Raw genomic sequence first — 18601 nt, forward strand, 5'->3', positions numbered from 1 at the left:
TATTTAGTATACACATTCAGTAATGCGCATACACTCTTATATTGTACATATATTGATTCATATAACTCTCAGATTTAGCCATTCTTATATTTTGCTTGTTCTTATGTTATTGTATTTTTGCACACCTCTGTTGCTTGTGAAGCTCGGCATGTACTGCACCAGTGTACCTGCACATGTGATGTGACAATAAAAGTGATTTGATTTGATTTTTGGTTTGATTTTAAAGTTAGCCAAAACACACCAAAATGAAAATATTCTAATGTGTTACTGAAGTCTAATTTTACCTGTGCCTACTCAGATGGATTTTAAATCTACCATACCCTACACCTCATACGCATGGCTTCCTATTATGACTTTGAATGCAGACTAGTTTGCAGTACACAGTTGTATCTGTTAGTTTGTGTTAAATTGTTGTTAATAATTACAAATGGTGGTTATGAGGGCTAAAGGAACACTGCCTTTGACAGTGTAGAAAGATGATTCAATGAAAAGGTCTGCTTGGTTTTATCCAGAAAAACACAATTTATAAAAATGAATAGATATTTATTAACATGTTTTAAGATACTATAGATACTATATACTATATATCATTTTCCCTTTCTCCAATTAAGGAGGGGGTGGGGGTGGGGGGCGTTTTCACCTTTGTTGGTTTTGTGTTTGTTTGTAGTTGGTTGTGTTGGTTTCTTAAAATTAATCACCTTTATTAATAATTACTTATTATATGCTTGAAAAGCAAAAAAGAGGAGCTACAGTCTGCAAAGGACACATACTTTCCATATGGTCGACTATAAGGAAATACAGGCTCCACTTTATAGCAGCCATGCTGTCTCACAGAGCCATCTCACTGTCCACAGCTTACACAGTGTTACGCAACTGAAAATTATAAGTGCCCTTACGTCAGCATAAATAATGCATATCCTGGGTGCATCAGGTCACTGGCGAATCCCACCACATGTAATATAGATACACTGGTAGGCTGCAAGGATCAAGTCTGTGATTCATTCTACAACTTGAAAGAAACCAATAAAACGACACTAAGCAGATGACAGAAGCGTGTGTCCTAATTTGTGGATGTCTTTGCTGCTTCATGCATATTGAACACTGCCTTCTAGCTTTTTGCAACGAAAATTGCCTTTGGTGTACCTGTGCATTGTTACCATGACAACCAACATTGTCCAGCGCGGTCAGCGGGAAATTACGAAGCAGAACATGAAACAGAAATATCACATGTTTATTAAAACGTACGACTGTGAAATATGTTGAGTTTCCCAGTGTTCACTGGTACCGTTAAGATTAGCCGCCCCCAAAAAAGCCTCCCAGGCTCGATGGACGTCTGGCTCAGGGAGTGCTATAAACATTAGCTTGCTGTGACTATGTGTAGTAAAGCCCCTATAGATATGTGTGTACAGAAAGTATACACATACACAGAGTTACTTGTGGAAAGGGACAAAAATACTAATACTGATTAGTAAGAACTGAGATCACTGAAATATTGAATTACTGAGATCACAGCCAGGAGCTTTTATCTCACAGCAGTACTACTGCCAGTGTCTAAAATTAACACATTTTCCATGAACACTGTTGCTCCCCAGCCTTGTAAAGCAGGCTTAATCTCACAAGCTTAATATTCACGGCAACAATTTGGGCTTAACAACATTTGCTGAGAATCTCCTGAAACTAGCAGACAACCCATCCTGAAAGCTGTGATGAAGATAAAAACAGTGCCTCTCAAAACTCTTGAACGCTGCTGAAACTGTGACCTTTTTGATCTTCAGCATTTTCTGAAAAAGTTCAGGGGGAATGTTATGAAGAAATGTGACATTTTCTGATTATTACCAGAGCTGCCTATCAAGAGCTCCGTCTTTACTAAAGAGTAAACAATTTCGTGTTAGTTCTTCTCAAAAATCCACCATCTGCCTTCGCCACAGATTCATAGGATGTAAGCTTTTGTTTGTTTGAGCGCTTTCATTCACATTTGTGATTTAAACAAACCAAGATTGCTTTTTTAGCCACGTAGTAAAATGCAGAGTGCAGGCTGACTTCAGTGCCACATATTTTTGCTCCACCTGCAGTTTAACGAGCCCATACAGTAGCATCCATTCACAAATCCAGTCAAATCCAGTCATTCAGTCAGGCATATAGTCAGGCTGCTGAAGTGTTTTCTTCCCCTCGGCATCTTCCACCACCAGCAACCTCATCAAATTTTAGCCCTGGGAGCAGTCGCGGTCCTAGCCTGTTTGGCGCCCTGGGCGAACACTCCCTCTGGCGCCCTCCCCCCCCCCACCCCCCCCACACACACACACACAAAACATATTAAGGATTGTACATTAACATAAAACTGTTGTACACACACACATATGAAGAGAGAGAGAGTATGCATAGTATGCAAACGGCTACCAAACAGCCATCATAATTCGTCATACAATGAGAACAGGACAAATCAACATTTGACAATGACTAATTAATATTAAAATCTGTAACATAATGTATTGTTTGGAGTTTAGTCTGTTACTGTTACTATTTTTACCATTTCTTCTTGGAGCAACTGTAATCCACATTATTTCCTTAGGGATTAATAAAGTATTCTGATTCTGATTGTTTCAGGATGACCTGCCATTATCCAATGACACATCTGCTTACCTGTATCTTTTGCTCGTTTCTCCTCCTCTTCTTTTCTCTTTTTTCTAAACTGAGGACCTGATGGCTTTGAACTTTTCTTGTCCATCTTCCATTGGTTTTAATTTTGCACTCCAGTATGAACACCCATCCCTCAACCCGAGGATCACCACAAAATAATCTAATAGACCGACACCTTAGTTCACAGATTCACTCTGTCTAGGGTTTATTTCTGGGATTTCACACAACCCAGGATTCAGATCATGAATACATAATGGGATTGGATTTACAACATTATGAATGAAATGTGCTCTATTTGGAAGCAACAGGCCCCCCTCCCCTTTCGACGGGTTGTGTGTGAGACTTTAAATCATCAAACTGAAAATTTAAAATTTAAAATTGTTATTGATCCCTTTACCCCTGGTCCTAAAGTATATATTTATTTTCTTACTCTTCTTATATTTATTGTTTGTTTATTTGCACTGTTGTAAATGGAGCCTCGTCGTCTCGTCTCTCTATATACTGGACTGTCTGTAGCGGAGATGACTGTAAAGTTTACTTTGACTTTGGCAGCGAGCAGGCGCACCGAGGGCTCTCGCGCTCACTTTTCATGTATAGAATTTCGAAAAAAACATCGGTGCAAATTATAAGTCTGTATCATGATGTCTAGTGTTTATTGGTTTGTTTTTATTTTGTTTTATTGCGAGTTGGTTATTAGACGCTGCTCCAGCCGGTCAGAAAATCCCCCGCCGCCCCGCCCTCTCCTCTCTGCGCCGTAAGCAGCAGGCACAACTCACAAACGAAGGGCGCCCTTACTCCCAGCAAATGGGCGATAGAAAGCCGATCGGTGCCTATGCCATTCCCAATATGCGCTGGTTGACGTCGGGGCAGCATGAGTACGAGCCTTTTTTTTTTTTTTTTTGCCGATGCCCTTGATGCCGCCCCCCACCACGATGCCGCCCCGGGCAACCGCCCGTGTCGCCCGTATCTAAAACCGCTACTGCCTGGGAGTTTGATCAGAACAACAAGCTAATTCTAATACAGTTGTAACCCTGGTAAGATTTACAGCAATCAGAAGTACAGGGTTCTTTGAATGCATTGTAGTTCTTGTTTGATAGTTTAATTTCCGGGCATGCCCTGAAGGCATCATCTGCAGCTCAGTGCGCGTGAAGGTGTGGTGTAGGGGAACAAAGACAGCAAGGAAAAACTCCATGCTGCCGCGGAGCACGGTTTTCCAGTTGAAAGAGAGAGAAAAAAAAGAGGTTCAAATAACATTTGTGAGAGAGCTGTCGTTAGCGGTGAACCACAGACGGGTACCTACCTCGAAGGAGTCGGAGTGTTTCTTCGAACTTTTTGAACTATTCTGGTGAGTTAGCCTAGCTCACTTAGCACCGCTATTGCAGTTCAATGCACTGAAATAAATAACTAACCAGTCAGAATAGTAGTAAATGTGTTTAATGATGTTTAAGATGTGTTTTTATAGTATTGTGATGTTGTGACAGTTTGTTTATTATGAGTGTCTAGTGTTTTTTCTTTTTTGGGCCTGCTAGTTCAGCCGCGGCCAGCTAAGTGGTTATGCGCAGTTCACGTGCAATAGCTGTGCTGTAGCTGTAACTGCGGGTGATGCACAGTAATACCGGTGTATTTACTTTTAATGTGTCACAAGATGCAAATTTATTTTAATATTTAAAAGAACCAAGGACATTTAAGGAATGTGGACATCTAACATTCTGCGTATTTGTGTGCAGACTGGGTTTTTTTTGAGGTACAGTTCCATGTGTGCCAAGTGAGGAGCTGGTATCGTGGGTCTAAGACACTGTTGCTGCTGTGGAGGCCTTCTGTGTGTCAGGACGCCAACACGTGGATGCCTGCAGTACCAGGAGGGCGGTAGGGAAAAAACAAAGGGAAGCCCACCTGAGAGATACTTTATCATTTTCTTTTGCTACTTTTTCACCGCCTGAGATTCAGGTCGTTTTCAGTTCTTAACCCAGGGCAGTGGGTAACTGAATAAACTGACACCATAAGGAACTGGACACTCACATGCTATTTTCTTTTCTTTTTTCCTTTTCTTGGGGTGTTGAAATATTGTGTTTCTTGTCTTAAATCTATTTTGATTGTTCAATTATTTTTGTTATGCATTTGAGATGGTTACTGCATTTAAAGGTATCCCTACATTGAGGATGAGCAAAGGGAACTGATCCAAGGAAAATATATATAAAGCAAACTTTGTTTCACAAACCTGTGGTTGTGCGTGTTATGTGGGTTTGAAGTCTTATTGCTCTTACAGAGTTGCTACTGCCAATCTCCTTCCCAAACCTAGATTCGGATATTGTAGACATTGCACTTGGGCGAGCAGTATAGATCATCTCTTTATAGATAGAGGGACACACGTCCAGGTTACACAGTCAACAAATAAAAGCATACAACCTGAACTCTGTCACATTTCTTTAAGAAAACCTTTCCAAAGAGCAGTTTGGGGATACTGTTATTTTAAGTATAAGTGACATGATATTTTTACTTGAATGATCCACATTAACTGGTGTCCAATCCCAATCCCAAAGATGTTCTACCAGGTGAACTTCAACATGGGTCCAGATCAAAACATGTGGCCCAGAAAGTTATAAGCCTCCGAAATAGATGGATTTTAATGCCTCGCTTTTTCCCCCTAAAAACATTTTAGGTGACGAATTTAGCCAAAATGTGAAAAACAATTAACTGAGGTGTTTTCTCTGATGCAAAGTACGACTTCTCTCTGTCTTTGGTCAAGAGGATAACGGATTTTCATGTGATTTTGCATCGATCACGACACATTTCTAAGGAGCTAGTTTAATTTGCCCTGGAAGAGAAACAGCGTCTTCCAGTTCTGCACCATAAATCAGTCCTGCAGCTTTTTTTCTCCAAATCTAACCTTGGGGCTCACAAAGTAAAACACAATAGGAAGTGACTTCTCTTTCAGTGAGTAATTTGCCAGAGAAGAGGTACATTTCTGGAGCATGCAATCGTGTTTAGAATGTGCAGAATAGAGTCTGACTTGCAGGTCTGAGATTTCTCAAAAGCCACTTTCAGTATTTGCTGCACCCTTATTGCTTCCATCTTACAAAGTAATTTATTTCCTATTTAGTCATTACCAAGGGGGATAAACACTGTGGCTATTATTTCTCCTGTGTGTTTTCAGTTCTTCCACCTTTGGGCATCGACATACATGTTAAAATCCTGAGCTCCGTGTGCACTGAAAGGATCTGTGATCTCTTCTGATTTTGTGCCAAAAAGTGACAAAGCAATTTTCATCAAATCCAGCCCATCAGCTTACAGAGAAATATTTTAAAATGTAAAGTTCAGATATTTAAGACGTGATAATTATGCAAAAGTGAAACCCTGAAGCTCAGTCAAGACCATAATAGTCAAAGGATGATTGTTATTTCCATCTGCATTCATTTATATTTTGCAGCATAGCTTTGTTCTGGGACCTCCCTGCTCTTTCATGCGAATACGTGGAGTGCATAAATTGGGGCGAGTACACCTCGCTGCTCTACCATGCAAGACACCAGCACACCATGGAACAGGCATCAGTGACTACAGATTTAGCACTTATTTAGTCAGAGGATGAAAGGAGGGACAAGGGTAGTGGTGGGTTGCAATATGGCACCAACTGTGAGTTAGATTAACACTCGATTTAGTTACATCAGCACTTTATACCAGTAGTCCCCAACCCCCGGTCCACGGACCAGTACCGCTACTTGAGTCGTTTGGTACCGGGCCACGGGAGTTGAGGCTCGGGTGTGAAATTTATCGTTTTTGGGAATTTTATCATTATTTTTTTTAATCATTTTTATCATTAACTCTTTTTCCCGTGTGTTTTGAATAAATCTTATTTTTTTAGGTACCAGTAGTGGGGTTTTTTTTGTTGTATTTATCCGTGGCACCTTACAGGCCACTCCGTGAAAATATTGTTGGACATAAAACGTACCGTGGTGCCAAAAAGTTTGGGGACCGCTGCTTTACACCACCAGACACCTCAAGGCACTTAATATTGAAAGGTAAAGATTGTACAATAATACAGAGAAAACCCCAACAATCACACGGCATCCTACGAGTAAGCAGTTGGTGACAGTGGGCAGGAAAAAAAACCCTTTTAACAGGAAGAAGCAGCCAGCAGACGCAGGCTCAGGGAGGAGCGGCCGTCTGCCTTGACTGATTGGGGTTGAGGGAAAGGAGACGGGACAAAAGACAAACAGGTAGAGAGCAAGATGATTAAATGTAGAGTGGTGTATAAGCACAAAGAGAGTGAAAAAAGGTGAGTTAAGAAGAAACAGTGCATCATGGGAAGCCCCCAGTAGTCTAGGCCTATTGCAAAATAACTAAGATAGGGTTAAAGATATGCCTTTTTTATTTTTATTTTTTTTTAAAAAGAGAAAAAAAAGGAAAGTTTGAAGCATAATCATAAAAGTAGAGACGGTGTCTGTCTCCTGAATCCAAACTGGGAGCTGGTTCCTCAGAAGAGGGGCCTGAAAACTGAAGGCTCTGCCTCCCATTTTACTTTTAAATATCCTATAGGAACCACAGGTAAGCCATCAGTCTGAGAGCAGTGCTCTATTTGAATGACACAGGACTACGAGTCTTTAAGATAAGAGCCTTGCAACTGATTCTGGATCAGCTGTTCCTCCTGTCTAGACATTTGTATTCCCACATACAATGACATAAGCAAAACATGTCACATGGCCGTTAGTTCAAAAAGAAAATACAGTGAGGTGGTCAACACTGCCCTGCGTGTCATGCTCTGATAGACTGTTAGTGTGTGTGTGTGTGTGTGGCCTGGAAGGAGCAACAAACACACACAAACCACGTGTGTCGATGTGAACTGTGCAGCATTGTGTTTAATGATTAGCCAGCCTGGTGCTGTGCAGCATTTAAAGCTGTGTGAATAGGTGGAGAAAGGGGCAGAAAACCACATTATGGTAATAAGAGAAAACACAAATAATTAAATGCAGACACACACACACACACACACAGAGAGAGAGAGAGAGAGACATATGTATCATCAACAGCAGGGAAGAGAAACGGGAATACGATGTGCCATTCCACCACCATGGAACAGGTAAATCTCGTCAGAAATTCTAACAAACCTCTCCCAGGAAAAGACAACAAATAAAAATAGAACAGGAGAGAGGTCGAGCAGCGTTTGAAGTTTGATTTCTGACTCATCACTTCTTCCTGTCAAGTGAAATATAAATAGATGGAGAGAAAAAAGCAGGCAGAAGTACCAAAAACTTTTTTCCCCTGTTCAGTGCTGAGACATATTCCTCATTATCTTAAATGTAAAAAGGTCACATTGCTGCACAATCCTGACAGAGCCGATAGTGCCGGTTTCTAACACTCACAGCCGCATTCAGTGCTGGAATATATCACATTTTAAACTTTACGACAGCACAGTTACAGCACTTCAGTTTTAGTGCTTCTGCCCTAATGGGTGCATGAACACACAGGTGGCACTACTGCCAACTCTGACATCATATTTACACTTCAACAAATTTAAAAAAAAACAGGAGATAAGTTTTTGTTAACCTGCTCATAAAATCTGTTATTGCCTCACATCTAACAGATCTTTAAAAACTCACCCAAGTAACTTACCAGTATGAGCAATTTAACTTAAAATATTCATTTTAATTAAGCGTGGGGTGAGAGTCGAGGTGACCTGTGCGGCACTGTGTCGGCTGCAAGCTGCTAAATATTAATTACTTATCCTCAAATATCACTGACGGTGCCAATTAAAGATTTTCACTGAGCTCTAAGGATACTACCCTCTGGTACCAGGGAAGTTATGAGAACAAAGACACCCAAATTACCCAGGCGTCCTTGCAGATAAGCTCCGGCGCCCATCATTTACTGTTCAGCACAAGCTGATAACATTATCTACAGCAGAGGGGTTAAGTAAAGACAAAATGTTAATGGCAAGTGCCTCCAATTTTCTTTTGAAAGGGAAATTAACTTTACTAATGTAGGTAGATATATTCTTAGAAGAAGCAACACACACCTTTGGTCATTTTTAGCTAGGGCTAGCTAACATACAGGGAATCAGACCACGTTTCTGATCAATTTGAAGTCAATTTTCTTACTAAAGAGAGACAAAATGTAGGTTCTGCTGTTTAAAACGTTCATCCTGATGATAAAACCGTACATTTACAAAAGCAGTCACACTAAAGTGTTAATCACACATGGATTATTTTAAGGTCTAACGAGCGTATGATCCCATATAAGTAGCCTGACGAAACGAGCGCATTTCAAAAGACCGTCAAAGGAGTGCTTCTTTCAGTGTCTAGCCCAGATATTCAGGCTCCTAATAATAACTGAAATCTGTCACAAAGTGCTCAAGACTTCAAAAACATATATACAGAGGCAGAGACTGAAGAGATGAGCGTCTGAGCAGACGCACTAATGAGGAGTAAACGGTAATGTCAGCATGTGTGGGAGTGCTTGTGAGTTATAGACCTTGAACATTAGAGCAAGGTTTTTAGTTGTCACCTTTGTCAAAAAGTAAAACAGGCATTTTAAAAAGGTTAAAGAAATCGCACTAAATTTTTTTTTTTTTTTTGAAAGTGTGGTTCTTTCTGTTGTGTCAGGGGAGAAATCTGACTCATATCAGGTGATAGGAAAACTTGCAGGTGTGGGTGTTTGATCCCCTCCGTATGCCAAAGTGCTGTTGGGCTAGAAACAGATAATCAGTTTGCCCCTTAATGGCTGGCCACCAACGTGTATGAGTTATTGTGATACAGCTTGAATGCTCAGATCATATCATGAAATTTGCTGTCCTACTGCCTTCTTGTAAGAACTGGATGAACTCAAAATCTCCATTTCTTCCATCACGTCCAGCTCGTCTTTGCTTGAAGTTGACTTTTCCGTGTGTTTTTAGGATTTCAATGTTATTGGTGTGTCTATGTTACCTGACAAAACTGCATCTGCATCAGAATCACGCTCAGTGTGTAACGGTCTTAAGCACAAGTACCAAAAACTACATGACGTCTAAGTACCACTCGAAGCTGGCTCTAAAAGTGATTAAATACCCGTAGACTATCAAAGCCCATCGTATGAATTGCATTTAGCTTCACAGGATACTTCCCCCTTCAGAACAACTCTGAGTTGGGTGAACTCATCCACCTGGATACTGGACTTCGCTTTGATTAACAGATTTACGATACAGACAGTGGAGGCTAGGTCTGCTATGCCTCACCTCTGCTAACTGAACTCATTAAATTGGACCTATTCTGTATGCGTGCGCCTTTTACCTGCTCTAAAACCATTTAAATTGATAATTTGACTGATGTTAAAGCTTGCTACATGGTACAGACCGCACAAGATGTTTGGTTTATGAACGAGATACTAGTGTTATATTAGCTTGCTAGCCAAGCTAGTTAGCATTAACTGATCCCTTAACACGTCAACTTAGCATAAATGTTTTCACTTCTGGCTCCAAAAAAGCCCAAGAAAAATGTTGAAGCTTCAAAATATAGTCCAAAACAAGTGACATCACACTGGCTACTGTTATGTTGTCTATGTTCCAGGTTCATGGTTCTTGTTTTGCCTACAGTATATGAGTAAATAAATGCTAATGAGATCCATCTGGATCTCTATAAATGCTAAAAAGGCTTAGGTAATGTATATATATAAACTCTTAAATATGTATCTTTGAAATAACCAATAATTTTTTCATAATAATCAGCTCACACTGTCCCCTGTACTGTAATTGCCAGGAAAGATGGTTTCGTGTCATAGAAGTGATAATGAGGGGACAAACACACAGAGCACGCTAACAGCCAAAGCTTGGTTGGGATAATAGGAGTTTTTTGATCCAGAATCTGTAAAAGTTTAGGGTTTTTTTTTAGCTCTATAGCCTGCTTGCAAAGTAATAATGACCACTTTTTTCTGTTACACAGTCTTTGTGGCCAATGACTGGAGACAAAGCACTTTCATCTATTTTTACCTCTTTTGCTGTTCTGTTTTTCTTGAGTCTGAAACAGCGTTGTGCTGTCTAATGTTGTGTTCAGCAAAGTTCCAATTCACAGTTTGCAGCCTTTGCTTGCGACATCATACCTTTACTTCTTTTATATGTATCATGAGACCCTGGCTGCCCTGGTAAAACAGCAACTGATATGTTAAACGCTCAATAAGCAGCATGGTTCTCTAAAATTACAACACAGAATGCTTCCCCTGTGTGGTATCAATGAATATACAACAAAAGATGCTCGTATGCTGCATTAACAGTGCTTTCAGATATTGAAATGTACCTACTTTCTACCATTAAACACCCTCTACTATAACTGTTTCTAGTCCCAAGTTGTGGCACTTCAAGTGTGACCTTTTTTTCTTTCTTTCCTTTTTTATATGTAAGCCTCGCATGTAATTTCCCCCAGGGCACGACGGGCAAAAATTGGGCAAATAACCCATCAATAAATTAACTTAGTTTAACTAAAACTTTTTCATCTTGTTTCATTCAATTTAAATGGATTGTGTTGCCTAGGGGACAGAAAGGGTTTAAACCTTTAAAGGCTAGTCATTATAGCTGAACCCTTTTTTCTAGCGGCTGCTACTCACTCGCAGTCAGACAATAAAATGCTCTCAATCTCCCCCGCTTGCTGCTGCTATCCTTGAAAATCAGTGCACTTCCCAAGTGAAGCATTTAAGAGGTACTGATTTTGCACATGAAGGCCGGTTCAATCGTCAAGGAGAGCACTACTGAATGTGTGAAAGCAGCTATAAAGTTTCCTCTCTGGCACTGCAAAATAGTCCCAGTCCTGATTTAAACCTAGCTAATTCCCAATTGGGAATTAGCTAGCTAATTCCCTAGCTAATTCCCAATTGGGAATTAGCTAGTGAATCATCTTAAGCTGGCACTTAAGATGATTCATGTTAAAGAAAATGTCAGCTGCTTGCCCCAAGTACATTGTTCTGTCAAATTTTTAACTTATTATTATTATGTTAATTTATTCAAAATAGCCACAGCTGCTGTTTAGCAACCACAGTTAGCACCTCCTGGTGGCTCTAAAAAAAATTCAGGTTTAAGGTACTTGGGCATTGGCTTTTCAGACTTGGAGGCTTCATGCATATTTTATACTTCTGATACAGCTGTAAACCTTTACCGTGCATGTGTTAGTGCAAAACAATTCCACTAATATGTTTCCTGTTTCGACTGCTGATCGACTTTTTGGAGGCAGCGAACCAAATGCTCCCAAAGATTCGGAACCATATGTCCTCCATAAAAAAATCTCTGGCACAACTCACACTGCAAACAGCTACAATTCTCAGAGACAGACTAAGTTTGAAAAATAGTGGGAAGAGATTTCCTTTGGATAGAAGCATCAGCCACAGCTTATGATATTCACATAGGGACTATAAGGATAGAATTTAAAATTTCTCAGTAACTTGACAAAGCGTACATTTGGCTAAAGAAGCAATGACGTCAACAGGCAGACACAATGTAGCCTATATGCTAATGCTTACCCTGAAATCAATGCCCACGGTGGAGATGAAGCTCCCAGCCAGAAAGGCTCCATCTTTGAAGCGAACCAGCAGACAAGTCTTTCCCACGCCCGAGTCCCCCACGAGCATCACCTGAGACAGAAGGTGACAATGTATTGGTTCATAAAATTTTAAACCTTGCGCGTGTGTGTGCGTGTGTGTGTGTGAAGATGTTTAAGGTATATAAAAAATACATAAACAAATACTGAGAAAAAGCAGCATGTACAGACCAATGGACATAAAACTGCTTATTTTATTGTGTTTTACATATCACATCATATATAAATATATATACATTTTTTCTCTAATTCAGTGGTCTACTCTGATATTGGTGTTCATTTAGCTTTGATTTGCCGTGTTCAGAGGTGACATTTGGTACACTGAACTGTTACAAGTGGGAGTACCACACAAAGTCAAAGTGGAGCTGTGATTTTGGTCAGTCTACCATGGGAACAGTTGCTAATCAGGGTGCATTATTAATACCAGCTTCCACCCACATAATGAGAATTTAGATTTGCATATGCCCAATGTAGAATATCATTAGTCTTTTTCATCTCCATTTCATACTTTCAATTATGTATGTTCTGTGTCAATGCTGTGTCATTATTGATTATTCCTCAGCCAAGTCGAGAGCCAAGACAGAGGTACAGAGAGATTTACTTCAAACAGTCAAGATATGATTGTACTACAGACTAATTCAAGGGGTTTAACAACAAGTATAGCATCAAGATACATATTTGTGAATCATTGCAGTTTGTCTTTTTTTGTCTGTTAGCTAAAGTATGTAAAAACCACCAAGTTGTTAGGATGCCTGGGTCGTTGACCCAGGGGTTTTGAGTTTATTATATTATTTATAATTTCTAGTCTTTGGGTTTTCGTTGGAGTCATGTCTTATGGATTGTCTCTGTGTAATCCTTAGTTGCTGTCTCCCCTGTCCGCTATATCCCCGTGTCCAGTCAGTGTCTGTGTCTGCCCTGGTCCCACATCTCTGTTCCCTCTGTTGTAGTGCCTGCATGTGAGTCTGTGTCTTTTGTTCAGTCTGTGTTTTGTGTTTCCTGTTTTACTTTGAAGGTCTCTGTCTTATCTCAGTGTGTTCAGTTTACGCTTCCTTGTCTCGTCAGTTCTGATTTGCCCCAGCTGTGTTTCCCTCCTGTTGTCCATTCCCTGATTGCTCCCTCTATGTATTTAAGCCCTGTGTTTCAGTTTGTCATTGTCGCGATCTACCGTTTATATAGCTGTGTGTTTTTTCAGTCCTCCGGTGTAAGTTTATTTGGATATTTCCAGTTATGTTATATTTGAGTTTAAGATTAAAGCGGTTTTGAGTTTAAGTTTTGTCTCCGGAGTCTGCACTTTGGGTCCTTCTCCTGCCTGCACGCAGCCATCACATAACACAAGTCAAATTTTGTGGTGGAGATCTAGAGCTTTGACAAAACTAAAAAACATTAAATGTTTGAGTATCCAGATCTGGCTCTTCCAGATTGTCACTCGTAGTACTTGTTTCCAAGACTCCAGACGTTCTTGTGATTTGCAAAATAGGTTTTTAGTAATAGTTCTCTAGTTTTCTGATGGCTTTTCAAGCTTTTCTTTAGACATTTGCTGTTTTTTCACTCACTTCACTCCAGTCTTATACCATATGATTAATATTTTTTTAAGTTAAGCCACTTGACATATACCTATGAATCATTCATGCATAAAAAGGTACCTAACTCAAAGGATGAACCAGTGTTATGTGTACACATAACAGACATAATTAAGCAAAGAACTAATTGTCAAAAAAACAACAACACATAATTGATTTCAATGTCTTTAGCTGAATCCATAGAAAATGTTAAAGATAACACAGATTGACAGATATCAAATAGTATTTTAGCACCAACAAGAGGCCAAAGAACTGAAAGTGTATCTTAGTATATCTTGGCTGAATGGGTGGAGGACAAAAGAAGAACCAAAACACCTAAAACCCTACAGTAGCTGAACAGTATCTGGGAAACAGGAAGAAAAGGCTGGGTTATGTGAAATTACACACAAAATTGGACTGAAAATTGGTTACAGTAAGTCTTATAGAGAGATGGATGGATCTCCTCTGACCATCTCCATGCATTCTGAGGACAGTTTGACAAAATAAGTCATCAAAGCGCATGGAGGAGGTCAGAGGAGAGGTAAAAAGAGAGTCTCTACAGCCACTAAAACATGATGGAAGCTCAGCCAGTGGTGTTGGAAATCTTGTCAAAATTGATGGAATTACAAATGCAGATAAAAGTACTGACTGATACTGATCCACCATGCAAGACCTACTAATTGGAAAATGCTTCATTTTTCAGCATAGCAGTAATGCCAAGTACACTGTCAATACACTAAAAGTAGAAAAACACACAATGGAACACTAACAGTCATGGAAATATTGACTTTCAAGCTTACATTTATTTACATTTATTTATTTAAGTGTTAAGTTTGCACATTTCAATAAACTACTGCACCTATTTCCCATTTTTCCTACCAAAATATAAACAAATGACGAGTGGCTCAAGACTTTTGCACAACCGTGTATTTAGAATTGCATATAGTATAGAAAAACAGAAAAGATATTTCGATTTTTAAATGATGAAAAAATGTCTTTCATTTATAAGCTATAACTCAAAAATATTCTTTTAGACACATAAAGTGGGCTACACACACACAGCGTAGATGTAGCTTGCAAAAAGGGAAGAATGAAGGGATGCAAAAGCTGCATTTTTTTAACAGCCAGCAGTGGGCGACACCCTGCAAAAAAACATCTGGGTGCACGGAAGTGTGTATGGCAAAAGAGTTTCCTGACGTCAGTAAATACTTTCCTGATAAGCTTATAAGCTCATCTGCTTGTTTCTACTTATAACAAGTGAAACTTAATGTTAGTTTTGTCAATTTGTGTGCCCATAAGTGTCCATGAACGACATTAAAGCAAAGTATGCCGTATCATGTGACTGACAATCACCTCCTATGAGCACCAGTCAATCACATCCACCTTTTCACTCCTCACATCTGGTTTCAAAACACCAAGATGGTGCTTTTTGGCGGTTGTTACATTTTTTGTAAGGGAAACTAAAACAGTCCTTCATCCCTGATGGCATCTGCCTCCTGACACAACTATCAGGACATATCAAACCTGAGCTTTACCATGAGATGGCAGTAGCACTTATTCTGTCAGCTCCACTCCTGTTAAACAAAAAGCGCCGCTGCTCTCTTTCACTGCAGTTAATTTATCTCATTAATAATAGAAACCTCTCTCCATCATCATCAGCTCTTCCATGTTATTGCACCGGACAACATGTGTGCAGCAACACTTAATGTTTCTAAAGTTCAGCGCTTGAAAGGAGACACCAGATGCACTAAACAGCATTTCATGCATGTGCGAGCAGTTTGGAAGGTAAACATGAGGAAATCTCAAGCACAGAAGGAAAGGCTGTCAAAAACACGACACTGAAAACAACATTTGTTTTCTTGCATAAGCACACAGCACACAGTTTTTGTATATGTTACGTATGTTTTTCTGTTTTAAAGCACCTTGAGTGGCTTAAGAAGCCTGTTGAAACATAGATGACAAGGTGTATGATGTATATAGAGCTACTATCCAGCAGTCAAAAGAGGTGAGATGATAACTCAGAGAAACTAAACTAAAAGAAAATTCTGAAATAAAAATGAACACAATAGGAAATTATATTTCTTGGCTGAAACTAACTTCCATACACAGCCATGCCTGAAAACTACAAAAGTAGAAACAAAGTTGAAAGACCACTATTTTAAGAAAAAGCCTGCTTTTCAGGGCAAATGAATCATCTTTAATCATCTTTAGATTCATCTCTGCAGACATTCACTGTGATTTGTCTGTAGAGTCATGCAATCTACTGGACACAAGCACCCTTTTAACTAAGAACATAAGACACTTTTTTCCTTTAAAGAGGGACTTTTTAAAATTGGCTGATGCTAATTCGCTTCACTTCTCAGGTAAAGTCTCTATAAGACGAATACCCTACGCTAAGCTTGTGCTCACCTTGAAGGCGATGTCATAAAACTCTCCGCTGTTGCTGATGGATGGTCTGCTGGGATAGACCAGCCCGGAGGACGGAGCAGCAGCTGCGGTCAAGCCTTTCCCCGTCCTCCCGCTGCTCGGAGATGCCTTGGGGCTCTTGGAGCTCCCTTTGCCTTTCGCTGTCTTCTTCCTGGACATGACTCTGACGACCTGCTTCACTTCGAGCAATTAAAAACGGAAAAACGAGGAGGAGGAGAGTGTGAACTGGACACTTTTCTTTTCTCCTTTTTTGAGTTCTGATCGGGGTGCGTTGAGGTGAGGTAAGTTCACCTGTGCGTCAAAATCATGACTGTGCGTAAAGCCTAAATTGGCAAGTGACAACAAAACGGAAAAACTGTCCTTTAAATAGAGGCAGCTGTTGTCTCCGCGGTGCAGCTGGATGACTGTAAATCTGAGGTCTGCTCACAATGTAAACAGCACCCTCTCTCGCTCTCCCTCCCCGCCTCTCTCTCCCGTTCTCTCGTAACGTGATGTTGGGAGCGGGAGAAGGCATGGTTCTGTGGAAAATCCACACTAAAACAAAAAATAAAGAGAAAAGAAATCCACACACTTTCAAATTATGCAGCACAAAAGCAGTCTCGTTAAGCTAGAAAACAGATTTCTTATAGCTGATAATGCGGCACATCAAAGATACTTGATGAATGATCGGTCATTATTTTAAGGAAGGACGAGAGACCGGAATCAGTCTTTTTACGGGGTAATTCTGGAAGCTTTACAGTATTATGCACATCTTATTTAGGCTGTGGCTCCAAGTTTTTAATGCAAAAACAGACAGCACTAATGTTTTGGGTGTATTTCCTGTCTTAAAGGTCCAGCTTCCTTCTGGCACCGATTCAGACTTTCAGTTAGCTGTTAGTGCTGTGCCATACTGCAAATTTTGGTATGATGCGGGGCAAGTATACCGATACCAATTACCGATATTGATACGTTTAACTTTTAAAGGCAGATGAGAGCAGTGTGTCATGACTTATGAGCTGAATCATCAATTTGCAAATTCCAATGACCACTAACTCACTGTGATTTTCACTTTTCCAATAATTAGTTTACACATCAAAACACATCTTTCAGCTTTTCATGTATTTTGAGACTGGGTTTATTGGAGACCTGGAATGTAAATTAGTCTGTCTGGGTTAACTTCTGTTTTTTAAATGTGCTACAGGCTATAAATAAAATAGACAGTCAACACAAAACGGTTCTGACATTTTCCATAGTTTGAGGTATTTATATATATATATATATATATATTAATTTGCAAAGAATGAAAAAAATTATGTGGGCTACTTGCTCATGGGGCAATCTTGGCTCAAGAGTTGGGAGTTCGCCTTGTAATCGGAAGGTTGCTGGTTCGAGCCCTGGTTTGGACAGTCTCGGTCGTTGTGTCCTTGGGCGAGACACTTCAGCCGTTGCCTACTGGTGGTGGTCAGAGGGCCCGGTGGCGCCAGTGTCCGGCAGCCTCGCCTCTGTCAGTGCGCCCCAGGGTGGCTGTGGCTACAATGTAGCTTGTGTGAACGTGTGCGTGAATGGGTGGATGACTGGATGTGTAAAGCGCTTTGGGGTCCTTAGGGACTAGTGAAGTGCTATACAAATACAGGCCATTTGCTCAACTTGGAGGATAAGTATCGATCCTATTCTGGTTTTATCAATCCGATATCAATACCACCATTGGTATCGATGCTATCAATATTTGGATCAAACCTCCTCTACTTGCTGTTCTGTGCAGACACTTTCAGATTCATGGCTTCGTATCTCCTGTGTCCAATACTACTAAGGCAGCTCCTCTTGGGTATAGTGCACAAGTCCAACAGCTGTTAAGCAGGCATCCTGTAATATGTGGGGCTTCAGGTTGCCTGTGTTGTAAAACAATTAGCTTGTTCTTTCACTGATGGACGTTTGGGATTTAGAGTGGCATTACAGCAGGAAAAAATTAAATGGTTATGCTGAACCCCATTAGCCAAATGAGTCATCAGGTTTTTGGGATGGTCAATATTTAACTGGAATAGAGCTTGGCACGGCCACACACATTTTTTTATCTCAGGTGCCAAGCAGCAAAAAGGGGAATTGTTGACAAAACCATGCAGTCTAGGAGAGAGAAAAAGGCGTGTGTTAGACATATTAAAATTAAGCAACAGTTTCCAAACACAAATAGCCCTGTGGGTCCTTGGGCAATGGTTTTTCATGGGCCCATAAGTAGTCTTATACATGCATACAATACAATACACAAAACACTATAGAAAAGTCCAGTGTCCCAAACTGTCACCATGAATGTAAATGTGCTACATCTGAGTCCAAACCTTCATCCTGATGCAGAAATCTTAAACTCCTTTTACATCACAGGTCACATACGCCCCATTTTCCTCTTATGTCTGCACTAGAGGGAGGCGGTTTGATCCAAACACTGATGTTGGTATT

General features: G+C 40.2%; 1 protein-coding gene and 1 long non-coding RNA gene across 3 annotated transcripts in view; one reads left to right on the plus strand and one right to left on the minus strand.

Moving 5' to 3' along the window:
* Window positions 1-16675, minus strand: part of LOC146513139 (ras-related protein Rab-26-like) — a 132037-nt gene extending 115362 nt beyond the window's left edge. The window contains exons 1-2 of one of the 2 annotated variants that reach the window (XM_085171585.1): window positions 16154-16661; window positions 12109-12219 (exon numbers count right to left, since the gene is read on the minus strand). In XM_085171585.1, coding sequence (XP_085027711.1) covers window positions 12109-12219; window positions 16154-16330 — 288 coding nt within the window. In that variant the 5' untranslated portion in view covers window positions 16331-16661. Of the gene's footprint in view, window positions 1-12108; window positions 12220-16153 lie in introns of both variants that reach the window. The other variant, XM_085171584.1, reaches the window with a different exon arrangement.
* On the plus strand, window positions 3668-7005 carry LOC146513142 (uncharacterized). The gene is made up of 2 exons (XR_014875892.1): window positions 3668-3982; window positions 4365-7005. It is a non-coding gene; the product is annotated as an uncharacterized LOC146513142 (long non-coding RNA).
* Window positions 16676-18601: the final 1926 nt, after the last annotated feature.

Source organism: Neolamprologus multifasciatus, chromosome 8 (assembly GCF_963576455.1).
Source record: "Neolamprologus multifasciatus chromosome 8, fNeoMul1.2, whole genome shotgun sequence".
Lineage (NCBI taxonomy): Eukaryota > Metazoa > Chordata > Actinopteri > Cichliformes > Cichlidae > Neolamprologus > Neolamprologus multifasciatus.